The sequence below is a fragment of the Talpa occidentalis genome, unplaced genomic scaffold (assembly GCF_014898055.3).
Source record: "Talpa occidentalis isolate TD23 unplaced genomic scaffold, MPIMG_talOcc4v2.1 talOcc4.5, whole genome shotgun sequence".
In the NCBI taxonomy this organism is placed as follows: Eukaryota; Metazoa; Chordata; class Mammalia; order Eulipotyphla; family Talpidae; genus Talpa; species Talpa occidentalis.
In genome coordinates, this window is record NW_023604861.1 from 68,791,312 (window position 1) to 68,802,992 (window position 11,681).

The 11,681-nt window shown below is 44.1% G+C and overlaps 1 protein-coding gene across 2 annotated transcripts in view; it reads left to right on the forward strand.

Moving 5' to 3' along the window:
- The window catches only part of SPTBN1 (spectrin beta, non-erythrocytic 1), a 148,275-nt gene that overhangs the window by 98,515 nt on the left and 38,079 nt on the right, over positions 1 to 11,681 (forward strand). For both annotated transcript variants that reach the window (XM_054701455.1, XM_037527414.2), the window contains exons 7-14: positions 3,464 to 3,576; positions 4,321 to 4,508; positions 5,520 to 5,637; positions 6,916 to 7,074; positions 7,733 to 8,035; positions 9,715 to 9,868; positions 10,539 to 11,409; positions 11,500 to 11,637. In XM_054701455.1, the coding sequence (XP_054557430.1) occupies positions 3,464 to 3,576; positions 4,321 to 4,508; positions 5,520 to 5,637; positions 6,916 to 7,074; positions 7,733 to 8,035; positions 9,715 to 9,868; positions 10,539 to 11,409; positions 11,500 to 11,637 (2,044 nt within the window). The remainder of the gene's footprint in view (positions 1 to 3,463; positions 3,577 to 4,320; positions 4,509 to 5,519; positions 5,638 to 6,915; positions 7,075 to 7,732; positions 8,036 to 9,714; positions 9,869 to 10,538; positions 11,410 to 11,499; positions 11,638 to 11,681) is intronic.

Sequence of the window (11,681 nt, forward strand, 5' to 3'; positions counted from 1 at the left end):
GACCTATCAGGAGATTGTACAATGTCTGCTTATGAGCAAAAGTCAGTGTAAATGAGGAAGGTGCATCAGAAAAGCAGAATTGGGGGGTGGAAGAAGGAATAACAGTTCTTTCTTCTGGCTGTCTCTCTTGGCAACACTGCATTCCATTCTGTACATGCAGCTTCTCTTTCTCTCTGGGTCCCTGCAGCAGAGCCTCAGAGACCGAACAATGTGGGGGCAGTTCCACAAGTTGTAACTCCCTTGTCTAATCAAATCCTAAGTCTATGCTGTGTTTTAGCACAAATCATCACAGGTAATGTTTTCTAATTTTGAGATGCATTTAAAAATGTAAGAGAATTTGTTTGTAGTGTTAGAGCTTCATAGGTCCTCTAATCTGTAAGCAAAAATTAGAGAAAACTGCATATGAGTGAAAGTTTAGAGTTCTTATAAATATAAAACAGGAAGTTTAATTCCCCAAGGGCAGATTGAGGTCATAGGCTGCCAAGCAGGCTTCTTGGTATTTTCAATGCATTAGATTCACTGATCTATTCACTACAGGAAGCTGAGATAAAATTATCTTTGTCCTAATCCATTAAATGATTTCTCAACATAAACTGAAAACTGAAATTCCTTAGGCTGTGATAAGTCTTTGTACTTAACCCCTACCTTCCTATGGGAAGTTCTTCCTTGGCCTGAGCACTTTGTGGTTTGATAAAGCAGCATTTTTTTTAATCACTATGACAGAGTTTTTTCGTAACTTGTTCATTAATCTTTCTAATCATTACTTAGTATGAAAAGGGCATTGTTGGGCCTCCCTGGTGGCACAAGGTTTAAGACTCAACCTATGGAGCTATCCACAGCCACCACAGCACGAGTTCGATTCCTGGCCAGCCAGGGAGCAACCCACATGGTGCAGCAGACCTCTCCTGACTCGCCCATTGCTCCCCTCAACAGTGTACTTTGGTCCACCTGCCTGTTCTGTTCCCCACTGTGTCTCTGGTGAATCCTCTCACCCCCTGTGCCTCTGGCCTGTACCCCAGCTCTTGTGTGCATAAATAAATAAATCTAAAAAAGGGGGGGAGGGGACATTGATGTCCCCAAATCACAAGACAAGCTAAAAAGACACATAGGCTAAGTTGATGTCACTTAGCTTATGGGTTTGATCTTTATTATTAGTTATCCTTAACTATTATTAGTTGTCCAGTCCCCCTGAATGCAGCAGTAAAATACAATGTAGACAGGTTTTGGTTTTTTTTTAAGATTTATTTATGCATACAAGAACTGGAATGCAGGCCAGAGGTGAGGTGGATGGGAGTGAGAGGAGTCACCAGAGTGAAAAGAGTGGGGAGTAGAACAGGTGAATCCACTGAAATACACTGCTGAGGGGAGCAGCGGGTGAGACAGGAGAGGTCTGTTGCTCCATGTGGGTTAGCTCCCTGGCCGGGTATCTAACTCATATTGCAGTGGCTGGCGATAGCTTGATAGTGCTGTGTCCTTAATCCCTGTGCCATCAGAGAGGCCCTAGACAAGTTTTTTTTAACAAAGTGTTGCCTGCTGCTTCCTTCCCAGTTATGTCAACATTTTTTGTTTATTAAATTGCCTATAAAGACTGCATTTTTTTCTGGCCTTCCTCTAATTCTCCTTGGTGCATATGTGGACAGGACTGAGCTGGTGCAGGAGTTGGCCACAGGGACCCATAAGTTGGGAAGTCTCTGTAGTTCTGGCTGGTTCTGCCATTGCTAGCCTCAGTGATACTGGGCAGGGACCTTTCCAGCCCTGTGGAGTGTTGCCACAGTCCCACCTCATGCAGAACTGACAGGAGGGTGGAATAGAAGGTGCTTGTAAAAAGCATATTGAAAAGGAGCCCAAATTATTAAGGGCCATCCTGTGCGTTCCTGGTCTATCCCAAGTTGATTACTTTGCGTGAATATTGGCTGTCTTCACTCATTTGCTATCTGACTCAATAAATATTTATTGACTACCCAACAAGACAACACATTAGGAATTTGGTAGGCATAATTGTGCAGAGCTTACTAAGACCAGCTTACTAAGACCAGCTTAGTGAGCTCCTGAGTTTGTGAGTGACTTAGTCTTATGAGAGAAATGAAGCCTGCATAAATAATTACCTGGCAGAATATGCGCTGTGGTCCATAGAAATGAGGTCCTGAAGAGAACGGAGGAGAGAGACATTAATTGCAGCTGTAGGGATCAGAAGTTGGAGTGGTATGTTGGAGTGGTAACTTTTGAGTGAGGCCTGGAAGGATAGGAAGAAGGCTGGGGAAGGCCATCTCAGGCAAAGGAAAGTTGTGAATAAAGGGAAGGAATACTGGAATTGTGCAGTGTGTTTGGGGAATGGTGACTAGTCTGGTTTCGCTGAAATACATAGTGTCTAAGAAGAAATAGAAGGCAATAGAATTGGAAGTTTTTGACATAATGCTTGGTGCTTAGAAGAAGCTCAATAAATACTCAGTAAGTGGAAGGAAGGGAAGAAAAGTCATGGCAAATTCTAGAGACCACAGGGCATTTTCGAGTAATTTTGAACTAGGAGGAAATATGTTCACAGCTGTGCTTCTGGAAGATCAGCTTGGTGCCATTTGTAATGTGAATTAGGTATTAGGGAAACTATTTGCAGTAGCCATTGCTTTGAAGCGTGAATAACAAGATAAGGATTCCATAAATAGAATCATCCAGACTCCCAACTTGGTGAAGTGGGTATGGATAACAAGTAAATAAAGATGTCCCACAACTGAGTGGGAGAAAATCTGGTGCCATTGACAGAAATAAAGATTTGGAAAGAAATGGGCACCCCTGGTAGTTCAAGGGATTAAGTTGCAGCACTATGAAGCTAGCCACTGTAGCATGAGTTCCGCAGCCACTGTAGCATGAGTTCGATCCCTGGCCAGAGGGGTGACCCACATGGCACAGCAGACCTCTCCTGCCTTACCCACTGCTCCCGTCAGTAGTATATTTCAGTCAGTCTGCCTGTTCTGCTCTCCACTCTGTCTCTGGTGAATCCTCTCATCACCCCCCCACACCTCTGGCCTGCACCCCAACTCTTATATGCATAAATGAATAAATCTTTAAAAAAAAAAAGATTTGGGAAGCACAAGCCCATCTCAGGGAGGTGGCAATAGGCAGTGAGATAAACATGGTGTGTCTGGGAGCCAGCCACCTTGCTTAGAATTCTGACTGAATTCTTAACTGTTCTTCATCTCTCTGTAGTTGTTTTGCATATGGTTTGCCTTCTTGGCTCCTTAGATGCTTTAGGAAGGGCCATGTCTGAAAAGATTTTTATGTTCTATTATAACAGTAGAAGGAATTTATGAATATTCATGTAACAGAAGAGTCAGTGGAACAGTTTCATCCCCATTATCCTTGTAATTAATGCACTAATGACAGAACTCTTGGGTACAAAAAAATAAAGGTGTGGGTTGTTCTGCTACCTGTGAGCAATAGACTGAACTGAATCTTTCCTGGATTATAGATATCAGTGTGGACCACCCTGATGAGAAGTCCATCATCACTTATGTGGTGACTTATTACCACTACTTCTCTAAGATGAAGGCCTTGGCTGTTGAAGGAAAACGAATTGGAAAGGTAAGTTCACTCTAGTTTTATAAGTCATGAGACGCAGTTATGGTTCATGTCTTAATGTACAGCCACTGAGCACCTTGTTCTCCCTCTAACTCATAAATTCAGCCACTAGAAGCTTGTGGTAGACTTCTTTACATGGTAGGGAAAAGTAAGCCTGTTTATCCTGAAGAGTATCAGGAGGTCAGAGGGCTTACCTAAGAAGGGATTTGAGGGAGATCTCAAACCAGAAACACACTCTCCTCATCTTACCAGAAAATTCTGTCATTGAAAGTCCAGCTGAGTTGGCTGGTGTCATGGGCATGAGTCCTACTTTTCCTAAGGTGAAAAGCCACAGTTAGGATGTCTTTATTTCTCACTTGACTGGCATTCACCTGCCCTGTTTTTTAAGACACTTCAGACCAGGTGACGTTATCTTGGGATGGGATCAACCAAAATGAAGCCCTTTCTTATTTATCTGGGAATTTTGGCATTTAGGCTGCAGGAGCCATTCAGCATCACAGACCCTGTACCTTGTGTCAGGAAGCTACAGAACTGTTATAGTTGAGTCAGGCTGTCATTGCTCGCTAATAATAGCCACAGAGTCTGAGTACCTGTTAATAAATGGTTCCTGAGTTTAGTGCCAAAGTTGAATAGAACTGTTTCAAAGCCAGTGCACTGAGTCTGCATTTAATCCCATATAGTTGCAGCCGTGTTTCCTTACATAGTGATATGATCTTGCTTTTCCATTTTTCTAACTGTTGTTCACAGGTGCTTGACAATGCTATTGAAACTGAAAAAATGATTGAAAAGTATGAATCACTTGCCTCTGACCTTCTGGAGTGGATTGAACAAACCATCATTATTTTGAACAATCGCAAATTTGCCAATTCACTGGTCGGGGTTCAACAACAACTTCAGGCATTCAACACTTACCGCACTGTGGAGAAACCACCCAAGTAAGACACCAGTTGAAATGCATTGCCATTAATATGCGGAGAGTGAGATCTACAGCCGCAGACCTGTTTTCTGATCTGTGTTATCTCCTCTCTCAGTGCCTCTCAGCAGTGACTTGTCTTGTTCCTATCATCTGATTGTGAGTGCTCAGATTTATTACAAATCATACCCTCTGTGATCTCTTTCCAGTACAAATGCTGGAATACGTGAAGTGCGTGATATGTGAGAATTCTAAGAAATGATACAAGTTTCATGTCCTTAACTAAACCTTTTGTGTCTAATATGTTTCTGAATTCCATAATTTTTTAGATTTTAGAAAATAGCACAGTACATATATATTAAAGACTCAAGGTAGGTGTAAGGCAATAACCCATAATCAAGCCCACTAATAAATCTGTCATGAAATACAGATACTCACATTATGGTGTATAAAGATAATAGTTTTATCAGTTCATTTCAGGTTTCACTGGCCCCCTATGTTTGACTTTTCACATCTTAAAATTCATAATTGCTGATTAAGGATTGTAGATCTTCTCTTTTGCTTATTATAGTTTGAAAGTCTTCGTTTTTTTCTGAAAACTCTATCCAATTATGAATTCCTTGCAAAGGCCTCTGAAACCCATTGAAAATGATGTTAGATAGTCATGTGGAATAGTCCTTGTTGAATACCTTCAGCTCTTGCTTTCTGAAGGAAGTAAGTCTTTAGTCCAAGACTTAAGGTCTAAACTTTGATTGAGATGATTAGCAGAAGACTAGTAGTATAAATCTCAGTAATAGAAACAGCCACAGAAATATTCCACAGTTGGGCATATTTTGAGGTCTGTGATTCTCAAAAACTAACCCACTGAGGTTTCTTTAACATTTATTTTACATAAATCAGACCAGAGATAAATGGCTTTTAAAATTGCTTGGCTGTGTGAATATTTTTTTTCCCTCTGAAGCAAATGAATTCTTCCCTTTCAAGGAATAAAATACAGTAAGTGATGTTTATGTCTGTTCTTCTCTGTGCTTAGATTTACAGAGAAGGGGAACTTGGAAGTGCTACTTTTCACTATCCAGAGCAAGATGAGGGCCAACAATCAAAAGGTCTACATGCCCCGGGAGGGGAAGCTCATCTCTGACATTAACAAGGTAAAGCCAATTCTTCTGGTCTCCCGTTTGGGCCTTTGACCTTTTCTAGGTCACTTCTCAATCACTGGGTCTTGGATGCTAAGAGGACAAGATACTGGAAAGGCCTATCCCTGCCTGCTAAGTGGATAAGTGGAAGCTGTTGCTCGGATGTTGGCAAAGGATCCAGTGAACTCTTCTGGTGGATCAGTCTATTGGAGGTTGGGTGGGATGCTAGATTTTATCAAACCAGCCCTGGTGCAGCCTGTTTAACCATGTTACTCTGATAAATGTTTAGTTTACCTTATCTGTCTGAGACAGTTGACTCAAGCAACTTTAAATTGCAGAAAAGAGCACTGGAAACCTTATTTTGTGTATCTGGAGCCCTAATCTCTAGAGGTTGAGCCTTAAGACTTTGGCTCCTTCCATCACAGAAGATATCAAACAATTTGTTAGCCTGTTATGTCTGAAATTACAGACTTTCACCTTAAGCTTTATTTCCAAGTAGAAATTTTATATATATACACATGTTGATTTTCACTGCTGCATACCAGATGTTAGGTTACTAAATACATAAATAGGGCCTCCCCAGTGATGCAACAGGTTGAGCACCACACTGTGAAGCTATCTGCAGCCTCTGCAGCATGGGTTCGATTCCCTGCCGGCCAGGGAGAAACACATGGCGCGGCAGACCTCTCCTGATCTGCCCGCTGCTCCTCTCAGCAGTGTCTTTGGTCCGTCTACCTGTTCTGCTCCCCCCCTCTGTCTCTTATGAATTCTTTCACCCTCCTGTACCTCTGACCTTACCCCAGTTCTTATATAAATAAATAAATCTTAAAAAAAAACAAATATTAATTGAAAAAATTTTTCAAAAATGTAGAACCGTTGGTCGGTTATACACATTTAGATTCATTTAAGTGGGTTTTTAAAAATATGAAGTAAGATTTAAATTCATAGAAATGAATTTAATGTGCATAGCCGATCTGGGTTTTGGGGAAAAACCTCAAAGAAAAGTAACTTTTTATGATCAGAGCTGTTGATGATAATTTATAATTTAGTTATATTGCTCCATGTCTGTCTATACTTCTGGGTTTTCCAAATACAACACAAGTTCTTCAGATGCAGATAGGGGAGCGTATTCCCATGAGACTAAACTGAGAGAGCACTTTTTTTCTCACAACATAAGAGTCAGTGGGATTTCCCTGAGTTATTGGGTCTTTTTGAGAAATACTAGCTGTTAACTGTTGCCAAGGTTGGTTCTTTGAACATGATAGGAAACTGCTTTTTCCCTTTTCTCTCTAGGCCTGGGAAAGACTGGAAAAAGCGGAACACGAAAGAGAACTGGCTCTGCGAAATGAGCTCATAAGACAGGAGAAACTGGAACAGCTTGCCCGCAGATTCGATCGCAAGGCAGCAATGAGAGAGACGTGGCTGAGCGAAAACCAGCGTCTGGTGTCTCAGGTTCTGCTCAACACATTGTTAGAGAAGCTGCCCCTGGGTGATCTAGAAGTGTAGACCATGCACAGGGACCACAGGCCAGCTGCTGGTCAGCATCCAGTGTTCTGAAACATGCTGTCAACTTGTCATGCCTACTTCCCATGAGGAGGATGTTTATCATATCTAATAAACTTTCTCTTCTACTTATCTAACTTTTCATAAATTTGGAAACAGCTCAAGCAAAGTTTGTTTAGAGACAATGCGTGTATGTCATGAACCACTCACATTTATATAATTTAAAAAAAAATTTCCTCTTTCCCTCAATCTTTGACCAACTAATTCTTCAAGACAGATGAGTGGTCTTGAAAGAAAGAAAAGTGACTTTTCGCTACTTGGCTTAGCATGAACTGTCAGCTGGTCCTATGTCAGGTGCTAGGTAGGAGCTGAACCCCTCTGTAAAATGAAAAGTAGCTGAGTTGCCTTGGGAAAGGCAGGCATACTGAAGCACATGATTCTAAGCATCCTATCGAGGGCCAGACCAGCAAGGGTGTGGTCCCAGAGTTTGTGTTTGGCTTTGTACACCAAAAATTAAGGTGTGTGCACAGGTGTCCACCTCCGTTCTCTGTTTCTTACTTCCTATTGGATGGCTCTTTTATTTTGTTTTTATTCCACCTCTCTGTAGGACAACTTTGGGTTTGACCTTCCTGCAGTCGAGGCTGCCACGAAAAAGCATGAGGCCATTGAGACAGACATTGCTGCCTACGAGGAGCGTGTGCAGGCTGTGGTAGCCGTGGCCAGGGAGCTCGAGGCTGAGAACTACCATGACATCAAGCGCATCACAGCGAGGAAGGATAATGTCATTCGGCTCTGGGAATACCTGCTGGAACTGCTCAGGGCCCGGAGGCAGCGTCTGGAGATGAACCTGGGACTGCAGAAGATATTCCAGGAAATGCTTTACATTATGGACTGGATGGATGAAATGAAGGTAAATTGAAAGGAGGTCAGAACCGATCCATCAGACCTTTTCTGAGACACAACTGCTCACTTCTCATCATGCAGGTGTATCCCCTGTCTAACTGTGGACTCTGTAAAGCCAGAGAAGGGATATGTTACCCATGGGAAGATTGCTAACACATGCGTTAAAGGAGTTTGTGAAGTGGGAGAGTTAGCTAATGAACTTTCTGTAGCTGGAGCTCTAACTTAGATACAATACACTGTAGAGAATCAAATTGTGGTTTTCTGTATTTTTAATTCTTTAGAATTGAACTTGCTTCCCATTTCATTGATTTCTGTGCAAATGGCTCTAGTTTGGGGAGGACTAAGTGCAAAAACGTGCACATAGCATAGGATAAGGACTGCTTGGAAATGGCTGCCATTACTGATTTGTGCTTCTTCCCCTTCTGTTACTGACAGCTGAGCACAGAGTTTCAGGCTTTCCCCTCACCCAGAGAGAGCCTGCCACTGTGCCAAGGTTTGGGCATGTTCATGCTCTGTGATGCAGGCACTGGGAAGCTCATCCATGACAAGTAGCTCCCCACCTGGAAGGCATTTGGCCTCATAGCAATGACAAAGCCACCCCAATTTGCAGGCAGCGCTGTGAAGCCTCTTTCATCTTGGTACCCATGTATTCACAAGCCTGACCATGCAGAGGATTTCCCTCCTGGGTTGTAAGCCCTTGTCTTCTGCTCCCCTCTGAACTGTTTGTGGCAGAGGGGCAAGGTCATGTGATAGTATGAATTTTTCCTCTTAATGGCCCAGGTTTATGATATTCTCAGGTATGGTCTATCTTGACCTCTTAAAATCTAGCAAAGGATCTAGCTTTGGATTTTATAAATCATGCACATTGTAATTCAGGTTGAGCCGTACACATCCTCAGAAGTAATTGTGAAATAGAAATTCCATCTGGAGAGAATGTGGGAAGAGGTCTCCAAAACTGACTAATGGAAGAAAGAAAAGAAAATGTTAGTGGAATCTAACTTTAAACCAAAGACATTTCCTGGAGCTCACAAAACATGACAGCTAGCTGACCCTGCTCCCTTATTGGTTGAAGCTATAGGTTGTAAGCTTTTCAGTTAGATTCTTCTGCCCTTGACTGTGTCAGTATTGCAGAGGTGTGTCAATAGCTGTGAGCTTAGGAAAGCATCTGTGTAAGGGACTAGCAGCTTCTAGGAGTCTGTGTTTTGCCATGAAATGAATTGATTGCCTTCATCAGCAGTTGTTGGTGCGGCAGTTTCCTTGTGGAGCTGCAGTTTACATTGGGCTGGGAACTCCATGTTCAGGGCTGTCAGAAGAGGAAGAAGCACAAATCGGCACTGGCAGCCGTTTCCGACCAGTCCCATCCTATGATACGTGCATGTATTATTGTTCCCCTCCCTCCCTTTTTCCTTATCTTTCTTTACTTTTTTCCCTGTTCTGTATTTGTTAGTGTAGTTTGGGCTTGCTTATCCCCAGATAGATGATTCTTAGTTTAGTATCTCTCTCCTGATGCAAGCTTTCAGGCTTGTTGCACTCTGATTTGCTCTTCATTGTTTCCCTTTAGATAGGGGAAGACTGGCCAAAGGTGGGTGCAGGTTGGCTGCTATCTCTCAGCTTGTCCAGAGATCCTGAGCCACTAGAGTCAGGGTCATATTTACAGATGTCCTCTCTGTTGCCCCCTGTGCACAGGTGCTACTACTGTCTCAGGACTACGGCAAACACTTGCTGGGCGTGGAAGACCTGCTACAGAAGCATGCCCTTGTTGAAGCCGACATTGGCATCCAGGCAGAGCGCGTGAGAGGTGTCAATGCCTCCGCCCAGAAATTTGCAACAGACGGGGAAGGTGAGACTGGACTACCCCAGGCATTACCTCTAGCCACCAGAGATGCATCTTACTGAAGTTGCTGAGTGTGTGTGCCAGGGGGCTTTAGAAGTGACTGCGCCATTGTAGGTTCCCAGCAGTTTGTCTGCTGCCATGACAGGGATACAGCAGATTCCATGTAGTTGCCTGCTGGGCATTTTTAACTGTTGTGTAACTCTTAAGTGAACATGTCTTTGCCTCAAATACTGCGATGTTTTTTGGTTTTGAGGGATTTGATTTGCCAGACCACACCCAACGGACCACATACCATCAGCCTGGCATGCTGCTCAAGCATCTCATGCCTTGCACACCTGTCTGTATCTCTGTTGAAAGGATGTTTGGAAAGATGTGGTTTGTAGCTTATATTTTAGATACATTTATATGCAGCTGCCTCCTTTCATATGAATTATGTGTTTCTTGGTTCATAAGTGATCACCTGTGCTAAGGGCAAAAAAAAAAAAGTTCTTATGATTGCCCTTCTCTTCCAGTCAGGATCCTAGATGGTGCTGTGTTGCCTCTTAATGTGGTCCTCACTTAGAACTGAACTGGCAACCCAGCAGGAAGAACGTGGGGTATAGTTTACTGCCGGCAGAGGAGCCAGAGCCTGTGCTAAATTATCATACACCCACGTTCTTTCCTTGGTACTAAACAGGTTACAAGCCCTGCGACCCCCAGGTGATCCGAGACCGCGTGGCCCACATGGAGTTCTGCTACCAAGAACTCTGCCAGCTGGCAGCTGAGCGCCGGGCCCGTCTGGAAGAGTCCCGTCGTCTCTGGAAGTTCTTCTGGGAGATGGCAGAAGAAGAAGGCTGGATACGGGAGAAGGAGAAGATCCTCTCCTCTGACGATTATGGGAAAGACCTCACCAGTGTCATACGCCTGCTCAGCAAGCACCGAGCATTTGAGGATGAGATGAGTGGCCGCAGCAGTCACTTTGAGCAGGCCATAAAAGAAGGTGAAGACATGATTGCAGAGGACCACTTCGGGTCAGAGAAAATCCGAGAGAGGATTATTTACATCCGGGAGCAGTGGGCCAACCTAGAGCAGCTCTCGGCCATCCGGAAAAAACGCCTGGAGGAAGCCTCACTGTTGCACCAGTTCCAGGCGGATGCTGATGACATCGATGCTTGGATGCTGGACATCCTCAAGATTGTCTCCAGCAACGACGTGGGCCATGACGAGTACTCCACACAGTCCCTAGTCAAGAAACACAAGGACGTGGCGGAGGAGATCGCCAACTATAGGCCCACTATCGACACTCTGCACGAGCAAGCCAGTGCCCTCCCCCAGGAACACGCAGAGTCTCCAGAAGTGAGGGGCAGGCTCTCGGGCATCGAGGAGCGGTACAAGGAGGTGGCAGAGCTGACGCGGTTGAGGAAGCAGGCGCTGCAGGATACCCTGGCCCTGTACAAGATGTTCAGTGAGGCTGATGCCTGTGAGCTCTGGATTGATGAGAAGGAGCAGTGGCTCAACAACATGCAGATCCCAGAGAAGCTGGAGGACCTGGAGGTCATCCAGCACAGGTGAGCAAGGATAGTGCTGGGGATGCCGGCCCACCCTGCTTTATCTCTAGAGACCAAAGAGGTGACAACACTGTGGAATTGCCTTTTCAGATTTGAGAGCCTGGAACCCGAAATGAACAACCAAGCTTCCCGGGTGGCAGTGGTGAATCAGATTGCGCGACAGCTCATGCACAGCGGCCACCCGAGTGAGAAGGAAATCAAAGCCCAGCAGGACAAACTCAACACGAGGTATGCATGAGACCGGCAGTGTGCTGGCTCCCTGTGTGTGGGGC